Source organism: Nansenia antarctica (assembly GCF_963989245.1).
Source record: "Nansenia antarctica genome assembly, chromosome: 16".
NCBI lineage: Eukaryota > Metazoa > Chordata > Actinopteri > Argentiniformes > Microstomatidae > Nansenia > Nansenia antarctica.
Window position 1 is genome coordinate 21,165,519 of NC_137686.1, and position 21,418 is coordinate 21,186,936.

The 21,418-nt window shown below is 43.0% G+C and overlaps 1 protein-coding gene across 1 annotated transcript in view; it reads right to left on the reverse strand.

Annotated features, from left to right (window-relative positions):
- Window positions 1-21,418, reverse strand: part of LOC308172110 (receptor-type tyrosine-protein phosphatase mu-like) — a gene marked incomplete at both ends in the record, with an annotated part of 129,989 nt that overhangs the window by 96,198 nt on the left and 12,373 nt on the right. Inside the window, one exon of the mRNA XM_080547020.1 lies at window positions 3,104-3,226. Coding sequence (XP_080403146.1) covers window positions 3,104-3,226 — 123 coding nt within the window. The remainder of the gene's footprint in view (window positions 1-3,103; window positions 3,227-21,418) is intronic.

Below are 21,418 nucleotides of genomic sequence, written 5' to 3' on the forward strand. Positions count from 1 at the left end.
TGTAAACAAGGCATTTTGCAATTCAAACCAAAAATTCCAATTCAACGCCTCTATTCATTTGAATGGATATGGAGCTGACTCCAACTGATTATTGTTTCATAATTATACAACCCAGGCCAGATAAGGGGTTGTTGATGTTGACAGGAGTGACAGTGGCAGTTTTGCAGTGGGTGTTTCCAGTTGGCCTTGGAGAGCCCACTGGGGTGTGTCCATGCAGGCGCTGACTGGGGCTGGGACCAGGGCTGAGCCACCCTAACGGAGCCAAAGCATGCAATCAGAGCATAGCAGAGGGAAAAAACAAGGATATTCTCTGTCCAGACATAGCAATTAGGCCGGGGAAGGATCCTCGTAAACAATCAAGGGTTTCAGGCCCAGTTTGGGTTCTTTTTGACTCTTTTATGTGGCCACGGGGCTCGTTTTCCCTCCATGCATTTCATTTCCCCATTTCCGTTTTTGGTACTCTTTTATTTACGTGGTGGGATGGCACGAGGCCAGGTCGGGCTTTGGTTGTAGTAAAAGCCGGGTAGGAGTCAACACTCTATCTGTATTTGAATTATGGCATAGCTGAGCATGTCAGCAAGCCCCGAATTTGGTGGACGGCCTTCTTTTGGTTAATGCCCCATAAGTATAGAGGATCTATCTCAACGAGGTCCAGGAGTTTGGTCTAAAGTTATCGCTTTTGAAAGTATTGAGGCCTGCCTCCCAAAAATAAAAGTTAAAAGTTCAGTTATAGCATCATGGACATCAAGGTACAGCATTGTTTACGCCTAATAACGATCAGCTCCAACGATTTAATCAAAGTCCGAGCAGACGGTCCAGCATTTAAAGGGCTTTGATGAGCTCCACTCACTGCAGTCTAAAACGAAGTTAAATAGATTTGAATCAATGGAAGAGCTCGAGCTGGAATAGAAAATAGACATTCAAGCATTTATTCAGTCACTTGATTGATTTTACGTATTGGAAATTCAATCTTGCGCTTTGATATGAAGTACGAAAACTCCTCCAGGGCAAAAGAGGTTACAGCAATTATTAACTATCATACTCTCATTGCTTGTAAACAACTCATGTGGACAGATAATGTATAGCGTAATGTATATTGTGGACAGATAATGTGGACAGATAATGTCTCACCATCTCCATTACGCTATACATATTTGAGTTGGTAATGTACCCAGTATTGTGTTATTCTGGTTCCATCTTGTTACGGCTGTAGTGTGTTTGTGTGTTTTGTTTGTTTTTTGTTTTTCTCTCAGGTGATTGCCCTTCCTCCCTGCCTATCGCCATGGTGACGGCCTGATTGAGCACACCTGTGCGCTCAATTAAGGGTGGAGGGTGAGTATAAAAGGCTGGGGGAGACTTAACATTGCTTATTAATATACCTATTCATTCTCTCCTTTTTACAGAGTAGTTTTTAGTTCGAGTTTTACGGAAACCTGTTTATTTTGCAGTTTTACAATAAACCTTGTTTTATCCATATTCTTCCAAAGCCTCTTGTTCTTGTCCCCCTGGTTCTATTTTATTGTTACTCCCCATATCCCCTGGGCAATATTTGGGGATGTAAGACACCTCCATACAAACAGCAAGTAGAATAACCTTTTGTTCTGTGAGAACGATAAAGTCATTTCACTGAGATTCATAAGTACAGGTCGAGAGTGAGCTGACAATCAAAGGTGAGATAGCTTTTCCATCGGTATGGCTATAGCTTACAGCTAATACATTTCTCCCCCCATCAAACCCCTCTCCAGTCCTCCTAAAACAATTTTGGCCGTCAAGATGCACTACGTTTCGTATCTCTTTCCAAACGGTCAAAGAGGAGCGATTACGATTTTGAATGGCAGGGTGAGTGCTCAATCTCAGCCGATTGAAAAAGGAGCTCCAGCCACCTACTAATTACCCACAATTCACCATGCAGTGGGAAAACAGGCGTATCTAGAGTGCACTCAAAGTGCAAGGCACAATCAGGGACACCTCTTAACGAGACGACGGATTATAATCAGATATGTTAAATTTAGACCGCACGCGAGGTGTTAATTTGTAGGTCAAGGCCTTTCTGGATCCTGCTTTAACCTTTGCCCGGCCTCCTTGTGTCCTGACATCAATCAATTCCAATGGAAAAAGTAAACGCTTCCCTCGCCCTGGCAGGTAATTTCTCCTGGGCGGTGTGACACACACACACACACACACACACACACAAACACACACTCAAACACAAAAGCACACACAAACAGACCTTGGCACAGGCTGCTTAAAATTAGTGAGGACTTCTAATTAATTCCCCCTCTGTCACTGGGGGGGCCCGGTGCAATCTATCTGTGATGCAGCCTTTGTGAGATTAGGCGTCAGATAGGAGAGGAAAACAATATCCATTAGTTTGCAGTGCTACCTTTGTTATAACATGAAAAAAAACTGCCATTCCATTAGTCTAATTCCTTAGGTGCCGTCAGCTCGGTGGTGATATCTCCTCATTTCAAATCAAATGAAAAGCGATCAATGGAACATTAAGGAGACGAATTGTGTGAGGCAGACACAAAATGCGGGGAAAGCATTTTAATGAATTTCAATAGGCGGCTGATGGGGAGAATTCTTTAATTAAAATGGATTTGAGTATTTTGATATCAAATTCAGTACCATCTCTTTTGTCTCCATTCCCATTATTATCACAAAGAACTGGGGAAACAGATATTGATGTGGGACCAGCATCAACATCACACACCAAAGATGAAAGTGTAGGAAACACTATTATATCTCCAAAACAACTTCCAATATGGCTTTCTTGCAAAGTGCAGATTAGTTTGATTGCACAAAAGGTAATTTTATGGATAGAATTCAGGTCTGGCATGTTTTTTTCATTGTGTTAGTTACATGCATCATGGTCCAATTTCTGCATGGGAAACATACAATGTAGAAAATGATAAAACATTTGGAAAAAAATCAATCATTCCGAGAGAAAGAGTCTTTGCTCAATGCTTATTGAATTCCTTGGACCAACGACTATGTTTGGAAATGGCGAATGGATATCGCACAAATGTATTTCCTTTCAGAGAGGCCTGCGCTGGAGTTCTCATTTTTTTTCTCGCTAGTATGTCAGTGTCACCTTCCTTACCTGCGGGCATCCAGGGATCCGACGAAGGCTTCTCTCTGGTGCTGGCTTGCTCCCAGTCAAGGTCATCCTCCCTGCCTTGGCTGTACCCACACGCTGCCAGTGGCTTCTCAAAGTTACAATCGCCTGTGACAAAAGAAAGAAATGCATATTGTTACGGCTTTTCCATTAACTCTGTTGCCCAAATGAATGAACACATAAATTACACCCTCCTTTTTTGGGGGGGGGGGGTTCACCAGTGGTATTCATAATGCAATATGGCCGACAATGAGATGCATTTAAGTGAGACAGAGTGAAGGATTACTGTGGCGGGTGAGGCACAACATACATTACCGTCATTAGCAACACAGCAGTCCAATTTCACAATGACAAGTATGAAGTGTCCAAACTCCATCATCGTTAAGCATTATGTTCCCAAAGTGCACCATCTAGCATAAATTGATTTATTTTTGTGCAGCCACGGAACTTTGCTGTTCAAGTCGCCACCACACACTCACAGACAGCCACTCTAATCCTGCTCTGGGAACGACAGCAAGCAACCATTAGGACGAGTCTTCAACTCTGCTAGCGTGTGGTCGATTAATACAAATTCCTTTATTCCTCACACCTAAGAGGCTATAACGGGAGTGTGAGGGTTTAGGCTTTTTTCTATCCAAAGTGCAATAGAATACACTTATACTTCTAGGGGAAGGCTTGGCAGAAAAATATTCAACGGGAGAAAGTCTGTACAGACTGAAAACAACCATTAGGGGGTCGCTTTTACACCTTGGGGGGTCCACTTAAGAAAACTGCCAGCTCTAAAGGGTACAAGAAAACTTAGAGTGAAATAAATTATTTCAAACACCAATGTGAACTATTTAATAATTACACATAATGCCTAAGATTTAGATCGAAAACAGGCCTAACTAAAAAACAAACATTCTCATCTTTTGCTCTTTTGCTCTTTTGGTTATTAGTATTCAATCGATACAGTACACACACACACACACACACACACACACACACACACACACACACACACACACACAGAAACACAACACTACACACAAATATATGTTTTTATCATCTTTGAGTCTCATATTGGTGAATGTCCTTTATGCCAGTGTCTTTGCGGGTCAAAACCAATATTCCATCTTCTACTCCATGACATTCTGCCGCATAACGGCTATGAACTGTGCTCTTTGTTTTCCCATTCATCTCTGCGGCTGACATTTACAGTACATGTGCAAATGAGTACCGAAACGAGGAGAACACAGGGTAATTAATATGGATCTTGCTCCATAGGGCAGCAGCTAATGATATATTTGCTTCTTTGCCTGTTTTTTGAGGGGGCGCACGTTGGGAGGGGGTGGGTTGCCGATATATCATTATATCGGTGAAAAGGTTGTGGAACGGATGGAATACGTGGGAGGGAAAGTCTCGGAGCATTGGTATTGTTGGACTGTGTCAATGTAGCTAGGAGCTTCACCTCCCCTCTAGAGTGCCAGTCCCTTTGGCTAGGAGAGCATGAATCACTCACCCAGACAATCCACTCCTCTGTCCTCGCCACCTTCATTCTCCTGCTTACCTGCCAACACAGGTGTGTGTGTGTGGGTGGGTGGGTGGCCGTGGTAACACTGAGAAGCATCCATTTTTCCATTCACTGAATATCTTCTGCTATCATTCCATCCAGAATAATTAGTCTAGATATAGGCTATTGCTCCAGCAGTGGAAACAGAATACAACGATAGTGCTTGATCTCGTCTTCATATACCCTTTCTATGCACACAATACAGTTGGTCAGTATTGCCAGGATTGACCAAAATTCTTTCAGCTACTTAATTCCCTCCGCTGTTAGCAGTCCTCTCCCTTCTGTCGGAAGCCCTTTCCAACCCTGTTTGGGTAAATCCGTATCGACATGGGGCTAACACTGCATATTTGCCCACGTTGCATTACAAAGATGTATGTTTGTTCTGAGAAATGTGCCTTAATCCAAGGCTCTGTGGTATAGGTGTCATGGGGGCCTGCATTATTTCCATCAATGCTTTGGCTCGATCGTTCCGAGACACCCCCCCCCCCCCCCCCTCCTTCCCAGCTCTCCCTCCTTGCACAGCGTGGAGCTCAAACAAACGCGAAGAGATGGCTTTTATTAGTGTTTGATATTCAAATCGATGGCATCGTCACGGAGAGCAATGTATTCAGAGTCAGTGGGTGATTGGGGTGTGAGGATCCTTTAGAACATTGGCTATTTTAGAACACGTGCCTATTGAAATGTTCTGCACAAAGAGCTGGTGTTCTTGGTTTATTTTTGAGAGGTTTAATTCCTAAAATGTCAGGTCTGAGTTTGACAATGACCTATGAGAGAGAGAGAGGTGGTCAGTTTGCTTTTTCTCCTGTCTAGATGTTGTGTAGGGTGAGTTCACGTGTATTCCCAGACTATTAGAATCTTGTCTTGAGGATCACGCCAATGCATGGGCAGTCAGTCACTGTATAAAGTGGAGGCCAGTTTGGCTTCATGTTACTGTCAAATGTACAAGAAATCTATTAATAACTCAAATATGCTATCTGGCTGTGCAGGAAGACTCTTTTTCTTTTGCTTCTTTGAGACACCTGTCACAGCTTTGAGTACGGTACTGTCCATGTCAGATTCCCTGCACAAGACATAGTGCAAAACAAATGATGAACCCAAACTCCACGGCAAATAAACGTGATCCCAGGTAGCCTAAATGGTGCCTGCCTCTCATCCTAATGAAGCTTTCTCAGAGATTGTATACCCAGATCAATCAATAACATCAACATCCAACAACAGTCCTCTCCTTGTTGACTTTCAACCGGGCGGCTGGTATGTGGTGCCCACACACAAACACCAAAGGTAATCAGTGCTGACAGTTTCTTTAACGAATGTCCCTACAACACACAGGCAACTATCTGAGGGGGATGGAACTTTCCATGAAAGTCTGTGTGAGTCGGGCACTGTGGGACTGAGGATGAATGCATGCCACCCTGTCAACAACATTCTTCTTTTCATGAGAAACAGGCGGCTTAAAGCTAAAAGGTGGGTCAGATTTATGTCATTAAACAATTTATTCCTGAGTGAGAACACACAATGGTCTTTATATTCCCACACAGAGTGCATTTCAAAGAAATCTATCCATCTTTTACTGGGCTGAGCCCAGAGGCCAGAATCAATATCTCAAACACTCAATGCTGGAGCCAATTTCTCCTAAAGATTTTCCAGTCAGACTTAAAAGGCCTTTTGTTATTGCACCTGTAACAAAAGTAAACTTTCAACATTAAAAAGCTGCGAATGTGAAAGTTTGGTGCCGGGGAGACCTATACACACTGGACCTCCAGATCCTGAGTAGTCTAGGTGGGGTTGTAAAAAAATATGGTTGGGATTGAAGGTGTACATCACTGTCTGCTAGTTCATAAAGGGAACGTAAAAAACGTAACTACAAAATGGTGGGTGTTTTTAACAAGCTGTGTCAACAGCGACAGTGTTAGAGAGGCCTTATGATTGACGTCTCCCTCTCCAATCCTCCATTAGAGGCCTCACAGAGATGTTCAGAGTCAAGAGCTCTTGACCTCAGTGAGACCGTACGAGACCAAACAAAGCCTAATCACTGGGCTCCATGACCTGTCAAACTGCAATGAATAAATGATGGGAAAATGCTTTATTTTCCATTGCTGTTTTTCAGTGGAATTAACCTGATATTTAGAGAGAAATTAAGTGATAGCAATGGGTACTTTCTGACACTTGAAATCGGTGCTGTTAATGTAGTAGCTTTTCTAAATGAATCCCAAATAAATAAACCCATACTTACTAGATAATTAGCATGTAGTTACAATTCTACCTGATAAAACCTTACCAATGATGGAAGAATGAACAATAGCATGTGATGTGTATTAAGTGTAAGTGTATGTGTAAGTGTATGTGTACTATGATGGTTGCACATCCCTGGTTAATCTGATCAATCTTTAACCTTTGCATGATGTTTACAATACTACCATTGCACATACTGTATATTGCGCATTGTACATGCCTCTTTGATATAGCTTATTTTTATACCTCTGCACATTACATACTGTACATAAGATACCACACTGTATAAGCTACCTTAACTGTACATAGCTCATAACTGTATTTTAAACTACCGTACATGCCTTACTGTACCTATCACTATCATTGTCACGTTTTTTATATGATGTTCTTATCACTATTTGCACTTCTGGTTATATGCTAATCTAATGTGGCTTGCATATGTGACACGGTCTGGTCATTTGGGCCGCAAGTCGGCAACCAATCAAAATGTTCTGACTTTTATTCTGAAACAAGGAAATAAATGTCAACCTTGTTGAAAATCACAACACAAATTCGCTAGTCAAGCCAAAATACTGCAATGCAATAGATTCGGTGAGTAATCCCCACTGCTACCTAGTTAACTATATAACCCTACTTTACATTGTTAGCAGGCTCACAAAACAAGCTGTGTTAGTTGACTAGCGAGTGTGTCATTGATTTTCAACAACGCTGAAATGGATTTACATTTTTCAAGAGAAAAGTCAGAACATGAAATCGGCTGCCAACTTGCGGACCAATTGACCAGACCGTATGTCATTAGATAGAGGATCATCCCCTAGGAAACACCCACTCTTCCACAGGCCAACCACTGCGTTCTCCCACAGGTAGATATCATTGCTGCAAGACCTGCTTGGCCTCTCCGCCAATTCAGCAATTACCAGCCTTCCAACCTGGTCTGTCTGGCTAGGAAATCGCAGGTCTGTTCTCCGCCCAATCTGCCTCAATGGCTGCACTTGTTTCAACAAACGTCTTGTCTCCTCACGTCCCCCAAGACTGAAATCACAAGGCAATCTGGGGTAATTTAAAACCAATGTCTACTATATTCCTCTACCACGGCCAGTTTGGAGCTACAGAATCCCGCAGCTAAGCCCCTCAGAGACTGATAGGCCTTTTCACTCCAGTCTTATTTCACTTATCTATTGGCAGCTCCCGCCAAGTCCTATCTCAGCACTGAATTGCATGTATATATATACTGTGTGTTTGGGGACTTTGAACTTTTGGAGGGGATTTAGACAATCAATCTCAATATCATTATCAATCACGCTGTGCTGTTCCCTACATTGATTCGGGGGGAAATAAAGAAGTTAGAGTGGAGATTTCCACAGATAATCGGCCACGCTGATCCAAAGGCTTGCCTAACAGCCTCTAACGTAATGCTACGAGATCAGGACAGCAGGACAAATCCAATGATATTTTCTGGTAACAACAGTAGATTCTACAAAGCAAAATGTCCCTTTCATGTTTTACAGTGCCTTCGGAAAGTATTCAGACCCCTTCACTTTTTCCACATTTTGTTGTGTTATAGACTCAATTTAAAATGTATTAAATTAAAAGAGTTTGCCATCAATCCACACACAATACCCCAGAATGACAAAGTGAAAACAGGGTTAGGGTTAGGGTTTATTTCAGTACATTAATTAAAATGTAAATACAGAAATACCTCATGTACATACATGGGTATTCAGACCCTTTGCTATGACACTCTTAAAATGAGCTCAAATGCAAAAATGGCATTAACAAGTCACTCAAAAAGTTGACTTGAGTCCATCTTAATGCAAGGTTAATAGTTCATGTAATTTTTAAATCAATATCTTTGTTTCTATAGGGTCTCTGATTTGCAATAACTGACATTTCGAAAAACGTGTTTTACTTTGTCTTTATGGGGTATTATGTGAGGATTGGTGGCAAATTCCTTGAATTTAATACATTTTAAATTGAGTCTATAGCACAAACAATGTGGAAAAAGTGATTAGGTCTGAAGACTTTTTTTACAGTTTTTTTTTCTTTCTACACATTTCAGTAGCACTATATTCAGCACAATGCTCATTATAAGAACAATTCTACCTAACCAGGGTATTTCATTGTCTCTACAGTGGGGGTACTACTTAGTTCATAATCAAATATACCCTTGTAACGTATCAGAGATGACAGGTGGTCTCCCACAGGTACACTAAACCTAGACAGAAGACTGTCAAGCTAAGCGTGACACGACAATCCTCTTGATGCTCTCTTGTTCTGCACTTGGAAAGAACTTCCAGTAAATTACTTTTAATCCACCTCAATTTCTTTTTACAGCCTGCCACATAGTAATTAAGATGCATAGAGTCTAACTCAAAGATGTAAGTGGGCCTTCTCATCCGTTGTCTGACTATACTTCAGGAGGAAAAAATCTGAGGTCCAGCCCCTGCTCGTCGATGGAGGGAGCGTGGAGAGAGTCTCAACCCTCCGATTCCTGGGGGTGCACATACAGGATGACCTGTCCTGGAAGATCAACACAGCAGCCATCATCAAGAAGGCACAACAGCGGCTCTACTTCCTGAGAGTCCTCAGGAAAGACCACATCGGACAGGAGATGCTGGTGACCTTCTACCGCTGCGCAGTGGAGAGCATCCTCACCTACTGCATCTGCGTGTGGTTCTCCAGCTGCACAGCCGCAGAGAGGAATGCGCTACAGAGAGTCGTGAGAACAGCCCAGAAGATCACCGGCGCCCCCCTCCCCTCTCTGGAAGAGCTGTACAACACACGCTGCCTCAGGAAGGCCTCCAAGATCTCCAGAGACCCATCCCACCCTGGGTACGAACACTTTGCTCGGCTGCCCTCGGACAGGCGGTTCAGGACCATGTTCGCAAGGACAAACAGACTGAAGCTCAGCTTCTACCCCAGGGCCATTCAGGCCCTGAACACAGCAAAGACCTAGGTTCTAGGCCCTGGACAATCTAGACAATTTGATGGCAGCTACTAGATTGAAATCAAGTGCAACACTGAAACACAACTGTGAACATTTCAAACCTGCAAACTGCGACACTTTAAATGAATGTGCAATAACACTATGTGCAATATGACAACCCTCGGGTACATAAGGTTCAGAGATAGGAAATGTTAGAATAGGTATAGCATAGCATAGAGTACAGCACAGTGTTTTATTTGTATAGTATAGTATAGTGGATAGTGTACATAGCCTTTATTTATGTAAACCAGCTCTTTTCCCTTCTTGTTTTTAGTATATATATTTTTTCCTAGCACCAGGGGAGCCCCCCCTCCCAAATTTCGTTGTATGGTACCTGTACTATATCAATGACAATAAAGACCATTCATTCATTCATTCATTCATTCATCATTCATTCATTCATTCATGAAGAATTAGACGTCTTAAAAATAAGAGAATCAAAATAAGGACTGAAAGTTTGCGTTCGGTAGGTAAGGATCCTGCAGGGATAATGCCATACATAATGTGTACACGCCTCTTCTTGAGAGTGCATTTTGAATCACAGCTTGATAAAGCTGTCATGGCGGCATAAGAAGGCGAAGGGGGGCAGACTATTGCACTTTTGCGCTTGAGAAAAAGCAAGAGTATGAGTATTCAGATGTTGAACATCAGATTTAACCTGATTGGGAGACTAAGGACAACCACCTGCTGTGCTCATGTAAATGTATGAGAGAGAGGGCTGGGGCTGAGCAAGCCGTAAACGGAGTGTTTAGTTTGCGGAGCGGTGTCTTAAGCCCATTCTGACTCCAGACTGATGGTGACAATGCTGGTTAACAATGCCTCTCCTCCCATTGTTCCCTTCATCATCAACATCCCTCTCTTTATTCACAGAGAGAGGAAGAAAGAGAGGGAGGGAGTTGCCTTTCACACTGTGCTGGTGCACATGAGGGAAGAGGGGAGAGAACGATGCTGTTTGCAATTCAGCGTAATGCCTGTTGATGCACTGAATGACACACAGAGATGGGCTTGTTTGTTTGGGTTTTCATCCTGAGTGAGGTTGAGAGACGTAGCGTGATCGTAACCCTGTAATGGAGCTGTTTAATGGCTATGGTGCTTTGTTTGTTTGTTTTTATTTAAGAGCATATGCTTATCAGACTTAATAAGGGCAGTGATCAAGCGGTTAGAATCAAAAGGTCATTTCATGATTGGCTCAGACTTGAAAATGGTTTGATAACTGTGCTTATGACATGGAAAAAGGCTACTGCGCAAGTAAAGATCACATAATATTCCAAACAAAATGGGTGAAAGCATGTTGTTCCCCTACTAGCTCAAACACATGATTGTTCACACTGCTATCCGTCTGCAGTCCATTGATTCACTACAAGGTGCCAACTCAATACTACTGTATGAGGCTGGAAAATAAAATGTCTTCAAGGTCTGTATCGGTTTCGATCAGGACTGCTGGGCCACCTGGCCAGAGCTACACATGAAAAGGTTTAATGGAAGAGAAGAAGAAGAAGAAAAAGAAGAGGAGGAGAAAAACCCTGGCTAGCCTCAGCAAATGCTGTAGATCCCCACCAGGGCAGAGTGCCTTCTGAAGGATGAGGAAAAAAGGGTTGCGTTCAATGATGAGAGACTCCAGTCCAAAATAGCCTGCCTATCCAAGAGTGGTTAACCCTTAAAATAAACCCCTTGAAACCTGCTAAGTCAACAAGTCTTTGAAATCTGCCCAGAACACATAACAAAGACAGAGAAAATGCTAATGTTAGTAATAGCATGGCTAGCTGAAGAGCTTCTCCCCTCTCCCTCCCCTCTTCCCAGAGCCCAATTTGTCAAACGTGTAAGTTACAATGCCATAAATTACCCCAAAGAGAGTTACCCTCCTGAGGAGAGAGTGATTATGTTTGATCATGGAAATAAGCAAGAACATTAACATGCTTTGTTGATTTTAAGATCTGGAACAAATGCTTGTTTTTATGTATGAGACAGGGAATAATTCAAGGTTGAATGTTGAGGTATTAGGAAATCATTAAAACTAATTAGGGAACATAGAGACAAGAAAGGAAAGGTTAGTACAATCCCTCATCAACGGGGATGAGAAATGATAAGCATTGGTATTCAGAATATTATGTTTACATCCATTTCTCTGGATTCTATTATACTGTAGGCCTAACACAATGCTAGAAATGTAGAGGGGTTTAGCAGTAACATTGATTCAAGATATATGCTTTTTATGAATTATGAATTGTAAACCCCGGACCACACACAGCTCTGTGGGCATTAGTTAGTATGGTCAGTGTGTAGCCTAGAGCGCTGGCCAAGCAAAGAGAGGTGGCCAGGTGAAAGGTGAACGTGTGGATCTAAGAGTTGCCCTAGCAGGTGTGGCTAAAGAGATTTCATTCTCAGCAGGGGCTTTTTCAAAGGCCTGTCTTAGGGTCTTCCCCTGGCTGCACACTTCAAACACGTCGAGAGCCTTTGTTTCTGTCAAACCACATAAGTCTGCTACCTGAAAGAAAGCCCTGTGGCCAGGCTTAATCCTCCTGGGTCAAAGGAGAGCGGATGTGGAACGCCACAGAATCTAAACCCACTTTAAAAACCAGTATCAGAGCGTGGCAACAGCAGAGTCTGCAGAACGGTCTGTGTAAACCTCAAGTAGCCTAGGTCGGATGGATCTAACTAGCTCTAACGTTAAATGTGTAATTGTGTAATTATAGCTTCTTTCAGATCACTGGTTAACACTTAAACCTGGCCGTGCTGATTTACTCTCTGGTTAACGTAATTATGATCATTCAGAAAAAACTGAGAAGATGATAAACCTATAACTCCCAACTATTGGTTATAGTTTAAGATAACAATGAATTATAAGATTAACACAAAGCAAATGCCTGGCTAGTTTATTCACATAGTGTCTCTGTCTATGCTACTAATCTTTGGTACCGCCGGTTCGTACCACAATGAATACTGTGTATATTTCCATGAGCAGTGACGAAATAAAACAAGACAAATGACATTTTTCACCTGATTTGTTCGGAATTCAAACAGTCAGGTGGCATGAATAAATCCTTGACAAAACAAATGAATTCACAGTGGACGCTTAATGCCTCATTAATATGGTGAATTATTAAATCCAATTATTGTAAGAAGTCTCTTGACCTATTTTTCCCATTGACTGTTCCGTTCCATCAGAACCATACACATCACTGAGTTAAACCCATCCATTTCATTATTAGATCCTGTGGTGGCCATCTAGCCGTAGCCAACAATATGATGTTTTTCAGGGATTTCGGTGTTCCAACCTCTTTTCTCCCTTCCTCTATGTCCCCTGAAGGATCTTCCTCCAGGCTAGGTAGTGTGCCATGCAACTGAATGGTCATGGGGATTAGGCTATAGCACCACCATAACTTCTGAAGCAAAGCCCCACTCTCAGATCTACCGTTACAGTGTTTTTTTTTCTGATTAACAGTACAAACACTAACAGAGAGACAGACAGACAGACAGACAGACAGATAGACAGTCAGACAGACAGGCAGACAGACAGGCAGGCAGACAGACAGACAGGCAGACAGACAGGCAGACAGGCAGACAGACAGACAGACAGACAGACAGACAGATTGACAGACAGACAGACAGACAGACAGACAGACATCCCGGTCATTTTTAGGTAGACAGAAAAGGACGTATTGAAAGATAATCTAACCAGAGAATTACTTCTACAGAACAGCAAGGTAGCAATCTATATGTCTGTCTCCCTGTTTGTTTGTCTCTCAATATGTCTGTCTGATGTCCCTAATTTCTCCTTGTAAGAGAAAGTGCTTGCGGCTCGCCCAAGTCTATGACATGTGGGTATGCGGTTGCCAAATGACCAAAGACAGTCGTTTTTACTTACACTCATAATGCTGAAACATTTCAGTAAAACCATTTGTCCAGCACGAAATCACTTTAACAACCCGGGCAGTCAACTTGACCATCCCTGAAGCCTCTACTGTACTTTGTGTTGGCCAACAGAACTAAATCAATCACAAGGCAAAAGAGATCTGCCAGGGCCTCGTTTCACACCCGCAGTTCTGCCTCATTAACTGTGAAACATCACTGACACCAACATGAACCCAACGGTCATGACTGATCATGAGGTCTGCTGTAGTGGACTCTGGGGGGGGGGGGTGGGGTGAATACACACTAACCTACGCTAGAGCACAGTACAGTCAAACAAGAATAATAATCATCATCATCATCATCATCATCAACATCATCAGCAGCAGCATATTATTATTATTATTATTATTATTATTATTATTATTATTATTAATAATAATAATAATAATAATAATAATAATAATGCACTATATAGGTATCATTCAAGGCACATGTGAATAAATGTGTGTATGAAAATATGGCAAACATCATACAGTAGCTCCAGGCAGTGTAGTTAGTGAGAGCAGAACGTAAGCAGGGACTCGCAAGGGTCTGCGGGGGGGGGGATGGAGGGGGGGAGGATGCTAGCTCCAAAGGTAGGGGAGAATTGGAGCATTGCGATTCAACTACAAGGAAATACTGTACTTAGGCTTAGAGTGAATATGCTTACAGTAGTTAGGCGGAAGACGTTTCACAACAGGCCCTGACTATGTACAATAGCAGAGTACATTTATGCATAATACATTTTGTTCACCAAGAATTATTTAACACTGACTTTTGACACCTAAGCTAGAAACTGGGAGAAAACTGTGAAGCTGTGTCCCAATTATGGCTGAGTAGAATGATGAGAAACTTTTAAGTTTGCATATTTAGGCTACCATATGCCAGGAGCAGTGAGAGGAGGCTGTCGGATCAGTATGTTATCACCAGTATGGTAAGCACGAGCCACTGGGATTCAACTTAATTATACAGTATATCCAGATGTTTCATTGATAGTACTTCTTTCAATGCATATATGCATTGTCTGTGGTGCTGACCTGTCATGGTAATTAGGGTCGTGCCAAACGCTGATGTGTGTGCAGCAGAAGTAATTGAACCAATACTTTCGATTGATTTTTTCCAAGTGAAAAACAAAAAGTATTGTTCAAAGTAACATACATGAGAAAACATAAACTCTCCTTGCTAAAAACCCACATTAGAGCACATACTTACACATACAGATAAAAACGGGCAAACTTCCTCATCCTAGAAGACCAGATTAGGAATATCATGATAACAAACTAATGAGGCCTCCAATCATAGAACATGTAGGCTACTAAAACACAAAACACCCACATACTGTATGGCAGCCAACTTGTACACATCAGGAACAAGCAGAGGCCCACTTCTATCTTTTATGGATATTGCGACAACGTTGCAAAGTAAGCGTGAAATTTGGTCACAGATCACTTTTATGTGCCATGCCTCAGGCTCAAGGACTGTAACGAATTATATGTATGCATTTTCACAGGCTGATCTACTATTAGCACAAATACATTTCATTAACCTGTAGTTCATTCATAATTGCTGTAGAGTAGAAGAAAAAACATGCTTTAATGAAGGCCTGCGCTTTGTGACTCACTGTCATGTAACACAGGCACTTGGGAGTGAGAGTGGTTGACATTGAACTGAGGGTAGAACCACAATGGCTTTATTTATATAATTTATCATGTTTTATTTGCCACGCAATCAACTTGTCAATCAGTTGTTGGAATTTTGTCTTTTTTGCTCTAGGCACAGGGTCAGCCATAGGTGGCGGCCCTTGAGCAATTAGGGGTTAAGTGCCTTGCTCAAAGGCACATGCCGCTCTCTCGTTAGGCAGGGATCGAACCAGAAACCTTTTGATTGCTAGCCAGCCTCTCTAACCGCTAGGCTACCCCCACCCCCTCAGCAGCCATGGAACATTAATGACACGCAATAATAGAACGAGATTTCTACTCATCGAGTGGTGAAGTTGTGAATAGCACAAGGACAAGGACTTCGGAACTGTGCTATCCATTCCATTCAGCATAATGTGCCTAAATCAATACTAATCAAGAGCCAGACCCTTACTTAACTGTAAGGGGATAATGAGAGTGATAGAAGACGTTGAAATGTGCTGAATATGACGACACAAAGCAACTCCTTCCTAATTCGTCCTTCAATTGAACTCTGAAGGTAGCCTACAATTAGGATTCCTTACATTTTACCATTTTACCTGACATTTAGCGACTTTTTGTCTAAAGTAAGGGAATCATCTACGTATACATCAGTCGTCATAAGCAAAAATCTATGCCAGGACCAGGTGCCATTGGCAGTCACAATGCTCTTTTAACATTCCTCTTTTCTTGTAGGCCTATTCAGGTGAGAGAGTAAATGGCCTGGAGGAATTAATGGGTGCTTACAGTATAACACTAGTCAGGGCAGCCTTTAGCAGGGGAAAGAGGGGTGGCTGTGGCTAAGGAGGTAGAGCTGGCGTCTAATGATCGCACGGTCGGCAGTTCGGAGGTTTGATCCCCGGCTGGCCACGTGTCGAGGTGTCCTTGGGCAAGACACTGAACCCCAAATTGCTCCCAATGAGTGGGCCGGCGCCCTGCATGGTAGCTTGCCATCATTGGTGTGTGAATGTATGTGTGAATGGGTGAAAGAGAGGCCATTGTAAAAGCGCTTTGGATAAAGGCACTATATTAAGTGCAGTCCATTTACCAGCTCCTGGACCGTTGAGACATGTTCACGTCACCTGGCCTACCTTATCTCACAACCCAACACAATGCCCGGTTCAGAATGTAGTAACGCTGGGCTGGGGCTCACAAAAGACGCTTTAGACAAGACACCCACAGCAGAATATTTTCCTCACAATCAAAGCTTTACAGAGGAAGAAAGGAGAAGTGTAAGCGAGTGAGGGTTATCCGTATGAATCTGTGGTGATGTTTGTTGATTCTTTCTGTTCTTATCCCCCTGTTGAAGGCTTGTCTGATTCTTACACACCACCCTTCAATCATGCCTATCTGTCTGTCATAGAATTGGCTAGAGATAATCATCTGCGTTTAACTGACCTTCAGAATTGACATCCACAAAGTTTTGAAAAGTTTCCTGGTTTTGTTGCTCACAGTTATATTAAGTTGGTAGCCTACTAAGAATACACTTTCTAATCGTCTTTATTTTGGGAAAATCTATTGTTAAGAGAAGTACAGGAAAGGCGTCTACTATATAGCAACTCCCACTCTGACAAGCCTTTGCAAGCTTCACCAGCCACAATGATTCTGGTGTCGGAAAAAACCTGACTGGACTACCCAGGCTGACTAGTTTATTTTCCCTCTGCCATTTTTATCTCTCTGTTCGCATGCTGTTCAGTGTCCATTTATCCGTGGTGAGGGTTTCTCCTTGGCAGAAGCGATCACTTTCAACAACAGGGCCTGCGAATCAGAGCGACGTGTCGCCTCGCTCCAGTGACAACTAACGACTACCAATGTGGGTGGGCAGCCTGCCAGAGCACTGGAGGGGGCGGGGAGGGGGAGGAGGGGGCCTGCACGCTCAGGGAGATAGAGCTGTTCCTCACCAGCATCAAACCCCACATCACATCCCTTTAGTCAACAAAGGCCCCTTTACATCATTTACTCTGAGATCTGATCAATCTGTTGTAAGAAGCAGCAGACTAAGATATGTCTGGGACCGGGAGAGAGAGAGGCGTCAGTGAGGCTAATAACCCCGCTGAGATGAGCGAGCCGAGGAGGGAGACGACAGACATGGGGGTGTCTGATTTATCCCCGCTTTCTCCTTCTCCTCTTTCTCCTTTCTCCTCCTTCTCTCTCCTCGCTCTCCTCCAAGGTCAGAAAATGCCACCAAAACTTTACTTTGTGGCGTTAAGTCAAGGAATAAAAAAAATGACTATCACCATAAATAAACACTAATTGGTAGCTAATTTTCTTAGTTCTTGCCTGGCTGATTTGTTGCCTTTGGGCTAGTATGAATTATTCATCCAAGTGGCTACACGGCTTTTGCAGAAACCTACAAGGCGCTGCATTCATTATGCTATCACGCCGAGTAATTCTGGGCACTGACGGCTGGTATTAGAATAATATGCATATTGGGTATTCTTTTTTTTCTCCCGGGGCATTGGCAAGCAGTAATAGCGCTTCCGCTGGCAGGGACTGAGAGGGATGCAACACCCTCGTCGTTGACAAAACCCCCTTGTTTTGACAGAGGATCTGGAGGGGAGGCGAGCGCCTTAGCACTGCCCCAGTGGATGGGGGATTAAGCTGTGTTGTCGTACTGATGGGTGGCGAGGGAGAGAGGAGGTGGTTGGCTGAGTTATCATGTCAATCCTCCTGCCCGTTGCAACACAGAACCACACACACACCCCCCCGCAGACTCCTTAACGACCACCTGGACTGGACTGGCCAGAGGCAGCTCATCAGCTTCCCCACTCTGCCTTAGGAGGACACTACAGGACATTTTGGCCACGAGTCAGAAGATCAAACTTAAAGAGTAGTAGGGAACAGTAATGGGTAACATGAAGTTGCCTCTCTATCTGTAGCAGTAACGCTGTAATTACTCTAGTACCAGTGTTGTAGTATGTGGTTGCATAATATGCAATAACTACAATGTTACTTACTACTGAGTTACTACACAGGTATAGGGGCAACTCAAGGTAGAGCCGGCAGCTAATGATCACAAGGTCGCGGCGGTTCAATCCCCGGCTCCTCCTGTCCACGTGTCCAAGGTGTCCATGACACTGAACCCCAAATTGCTCCCAATGAGCGGGCCAGCCCCTTGCATGGTAGCTTGCTTGCTGCCATTGGTGTGTGAATGTGTGTGTGAATGGGTGTATGAGAGGCCATTGTAAAGCGCTTTGGATAAAGGCGCTATATAAGTGCAGTCCATTTACCATTTACCATTTATAGGAGAGGGACAAATTCGAGGAGTATTTTACTCCGAATCCATTTGCTGATGGATGATGTCCCATCATACCACCATCATCAGCAGAAAAGGCATTATTTAGTGATTTGGAGCCTATAGATCTCCTAACAGAAAGGCTAGGTTTACTTCCTGGGGTAGTGCAGGATGTGTCAGACTCATCATCAAATCACTCAATGCACTTTTGACCGCGCTCTGCCGTGCCTGCAGGTGTCTGAGACCAGCTTTGTGCTGATGCCTTTGCCACTTGCACTGTTAGAAATACATGGAAGGGAATTCAAAAAGATCTTGGTCAAGAGGAAGACACTTTCTCTCTAGACAAGAACAACAACTACTAGCTAGCTAGATTACATTCTGGACGCATTTATGACTCGGGAATTGTGGGTACTGTAGTAATTTAATCAGATGGGCAAGTTTTGATAGAAAGGAGGTTCTTCACGCTTTGAAGATATCTCGCTTATAGTACAAGTGAGATATCTTCAAAAGCGTGAACGTTAAAAAAACATCATTTTTGGAGAATGTATCAAGAGTGGACTAATGCAAATAACAAGAACAATGGATTTGGAGTAAAGAACTTCTTTAATGTAAAGAAGAGGGGTCTGTCTTTACTCAGCAGACTCCCCTCCCTTCTCTTTCTCCATCCCATCCCTCCCTTTCTACGCGTGTCTCGCTGTAGTAACCCACTCCACAGTGGCGGAGGCAAAGCGATGGTGACACGGAGTGCAAGAAAAGGGAAACAGAAATGTCAGTGGGAACGGAGGGGAGGCTGTTAAATGGCAGCGGGCGCCTGAGCGAGGTGTCTGCCTGCCCATGTGCTCCCTGTCTCCCCAGATCTGTCACTGCGCCGGAGACGCCGCGCCTCAGGAGGCCGCACTGCACCAGTGTCCTCGGGCTACGGCAGCGGCAGCGCGAGGAGAAGGAGGGGCGTGGGAGGGGGGACTGGTTGGGTGGTGGAGGGGGGAGGGGGGTGGGCGAGGGGACCACGGGACCCCTGCTCCTGTCAGGAGTTAGGAGGAGTATAGGAGTTCTCCATGACCCACATTGTGCCTGCAGTCTTGAGAAAGTGAACACCACGGTCCCTTGTGTGTTTAGCACCTCCACACGTACTGGGGCCGTCTGTGTCTGAGTATAGTATAGTACAGAGAAGCAGCACAGCACTTCGCCACTGTTCAGTCTCAAGGACTAACAATGGACATGGAGCATGTTTTATTCAATTATTTTTGTTATGAGGCCTCTGTTATGAGGCCTAATTTGTGGAGTCTTTCTGGTCATAACCCTCATTATGGACCCACATTTTTTGTATTTGTTTACAAACTAAAAGCCACTGCTTTGATTGGCGGACAGAAACCTATTTTCATGTGTACGCGCTCCAATTTCATACCAAACAGCGATAAAAAGCTATCCGTCCAATTTTGAGACGGGCATGTTTGGTGAGATTGTTAGGAATTTCAAGTGGTGTTTTTTCTCATTATTCTGAGTGTCAAACGACGAGCTGCCAAACATTAGAGGGGATTAACATCAGCGTGGCCTCTGGGGTGGAATGTTGCCTGTCTCTGGCCCTGGCTGAGCATGCTTCTCTCCATGACAATTACTTAAAGGAACAATCACCCAAAACCCAGAACACAATTTACATTTTAAATGTTGTACATTTACATTTTTGGGCATTTAAGGGTTAGGGTCAGACGTCCTTTATCCGAAGCGACTTACAACAAACACATTTGTCTAAGTAAGTGAATCATCTATCCATCAGTCATCACAAGAAAAAGTCATCAATGCTCTGGCCAGAGGCCATAGGTAGTCAAAATGATAGAAGAAGGAAGAATTATTATGATTTATTTATCTTATCTTATATTTCTTCGTCTTATAATATTATTATATAACCAGGTTAGTGGGTTACTCTCTGACTCACAGTACTTTCAGATTGAGAAGCACATCTTGCTAATTGGTAATATCTGGCTTTAACTAGGCTAAATGTGACAGGGTCTGGTGAACAAGTCTCCAAGTAGGGCAAGGTCATTCTTTTCTTTTTTCATTTTTTACAGATTATGAAAGTACAGATTGTAAGCTTTCAAATGATGTGTCACACACTGACTGTGTGATCATAAAATTGTGTGTAATTATGTGTTTTTAGCATGTTGATGTTCTAGCAGGATGTGGTGATGTGCTAAACATGCAGTTATGTTCATACCGATGTTCTTTCTTAGCTGCTAGCTAGCTAACCAACGCAATGGTAGCAAACCTGTTTTGATTCAGAGCGATTTTCCAAACCAGTATTTGGTTTCAGGTGTTCAAATAAGCATATCTTCTTCAACAAGATGACACATAATTTGAAAGTTGTTATGATCTGCACTTTCATAATCTGTAGAAAAATGAAAAATGACCTTGCCCTACTTGGGGACTTTTTCACCAGACCATTACAAATACGATGTACTTCGTGCACTGTGATATCTGAGGAAAAAGAGTTTCCTTTGTTAAGAGAATACAAATTAAAGTGGATGGGATTTTCGGGCTACAAAAAATTGCTGTCAAAAACATGTCTAGCGAGACAGCTGTGCTGATTTGTGCTCATTTGTGCTTAAGGGAGCAGTGGTGTAGATATATTAAACATGTTAAGCAAATCTCCACATTATTCCCTAGTAAATTTAAAAGATGTTTAAAAACTTATTAACGGCCAAAGGATAATATCCCTCCTGGAATTACGGAT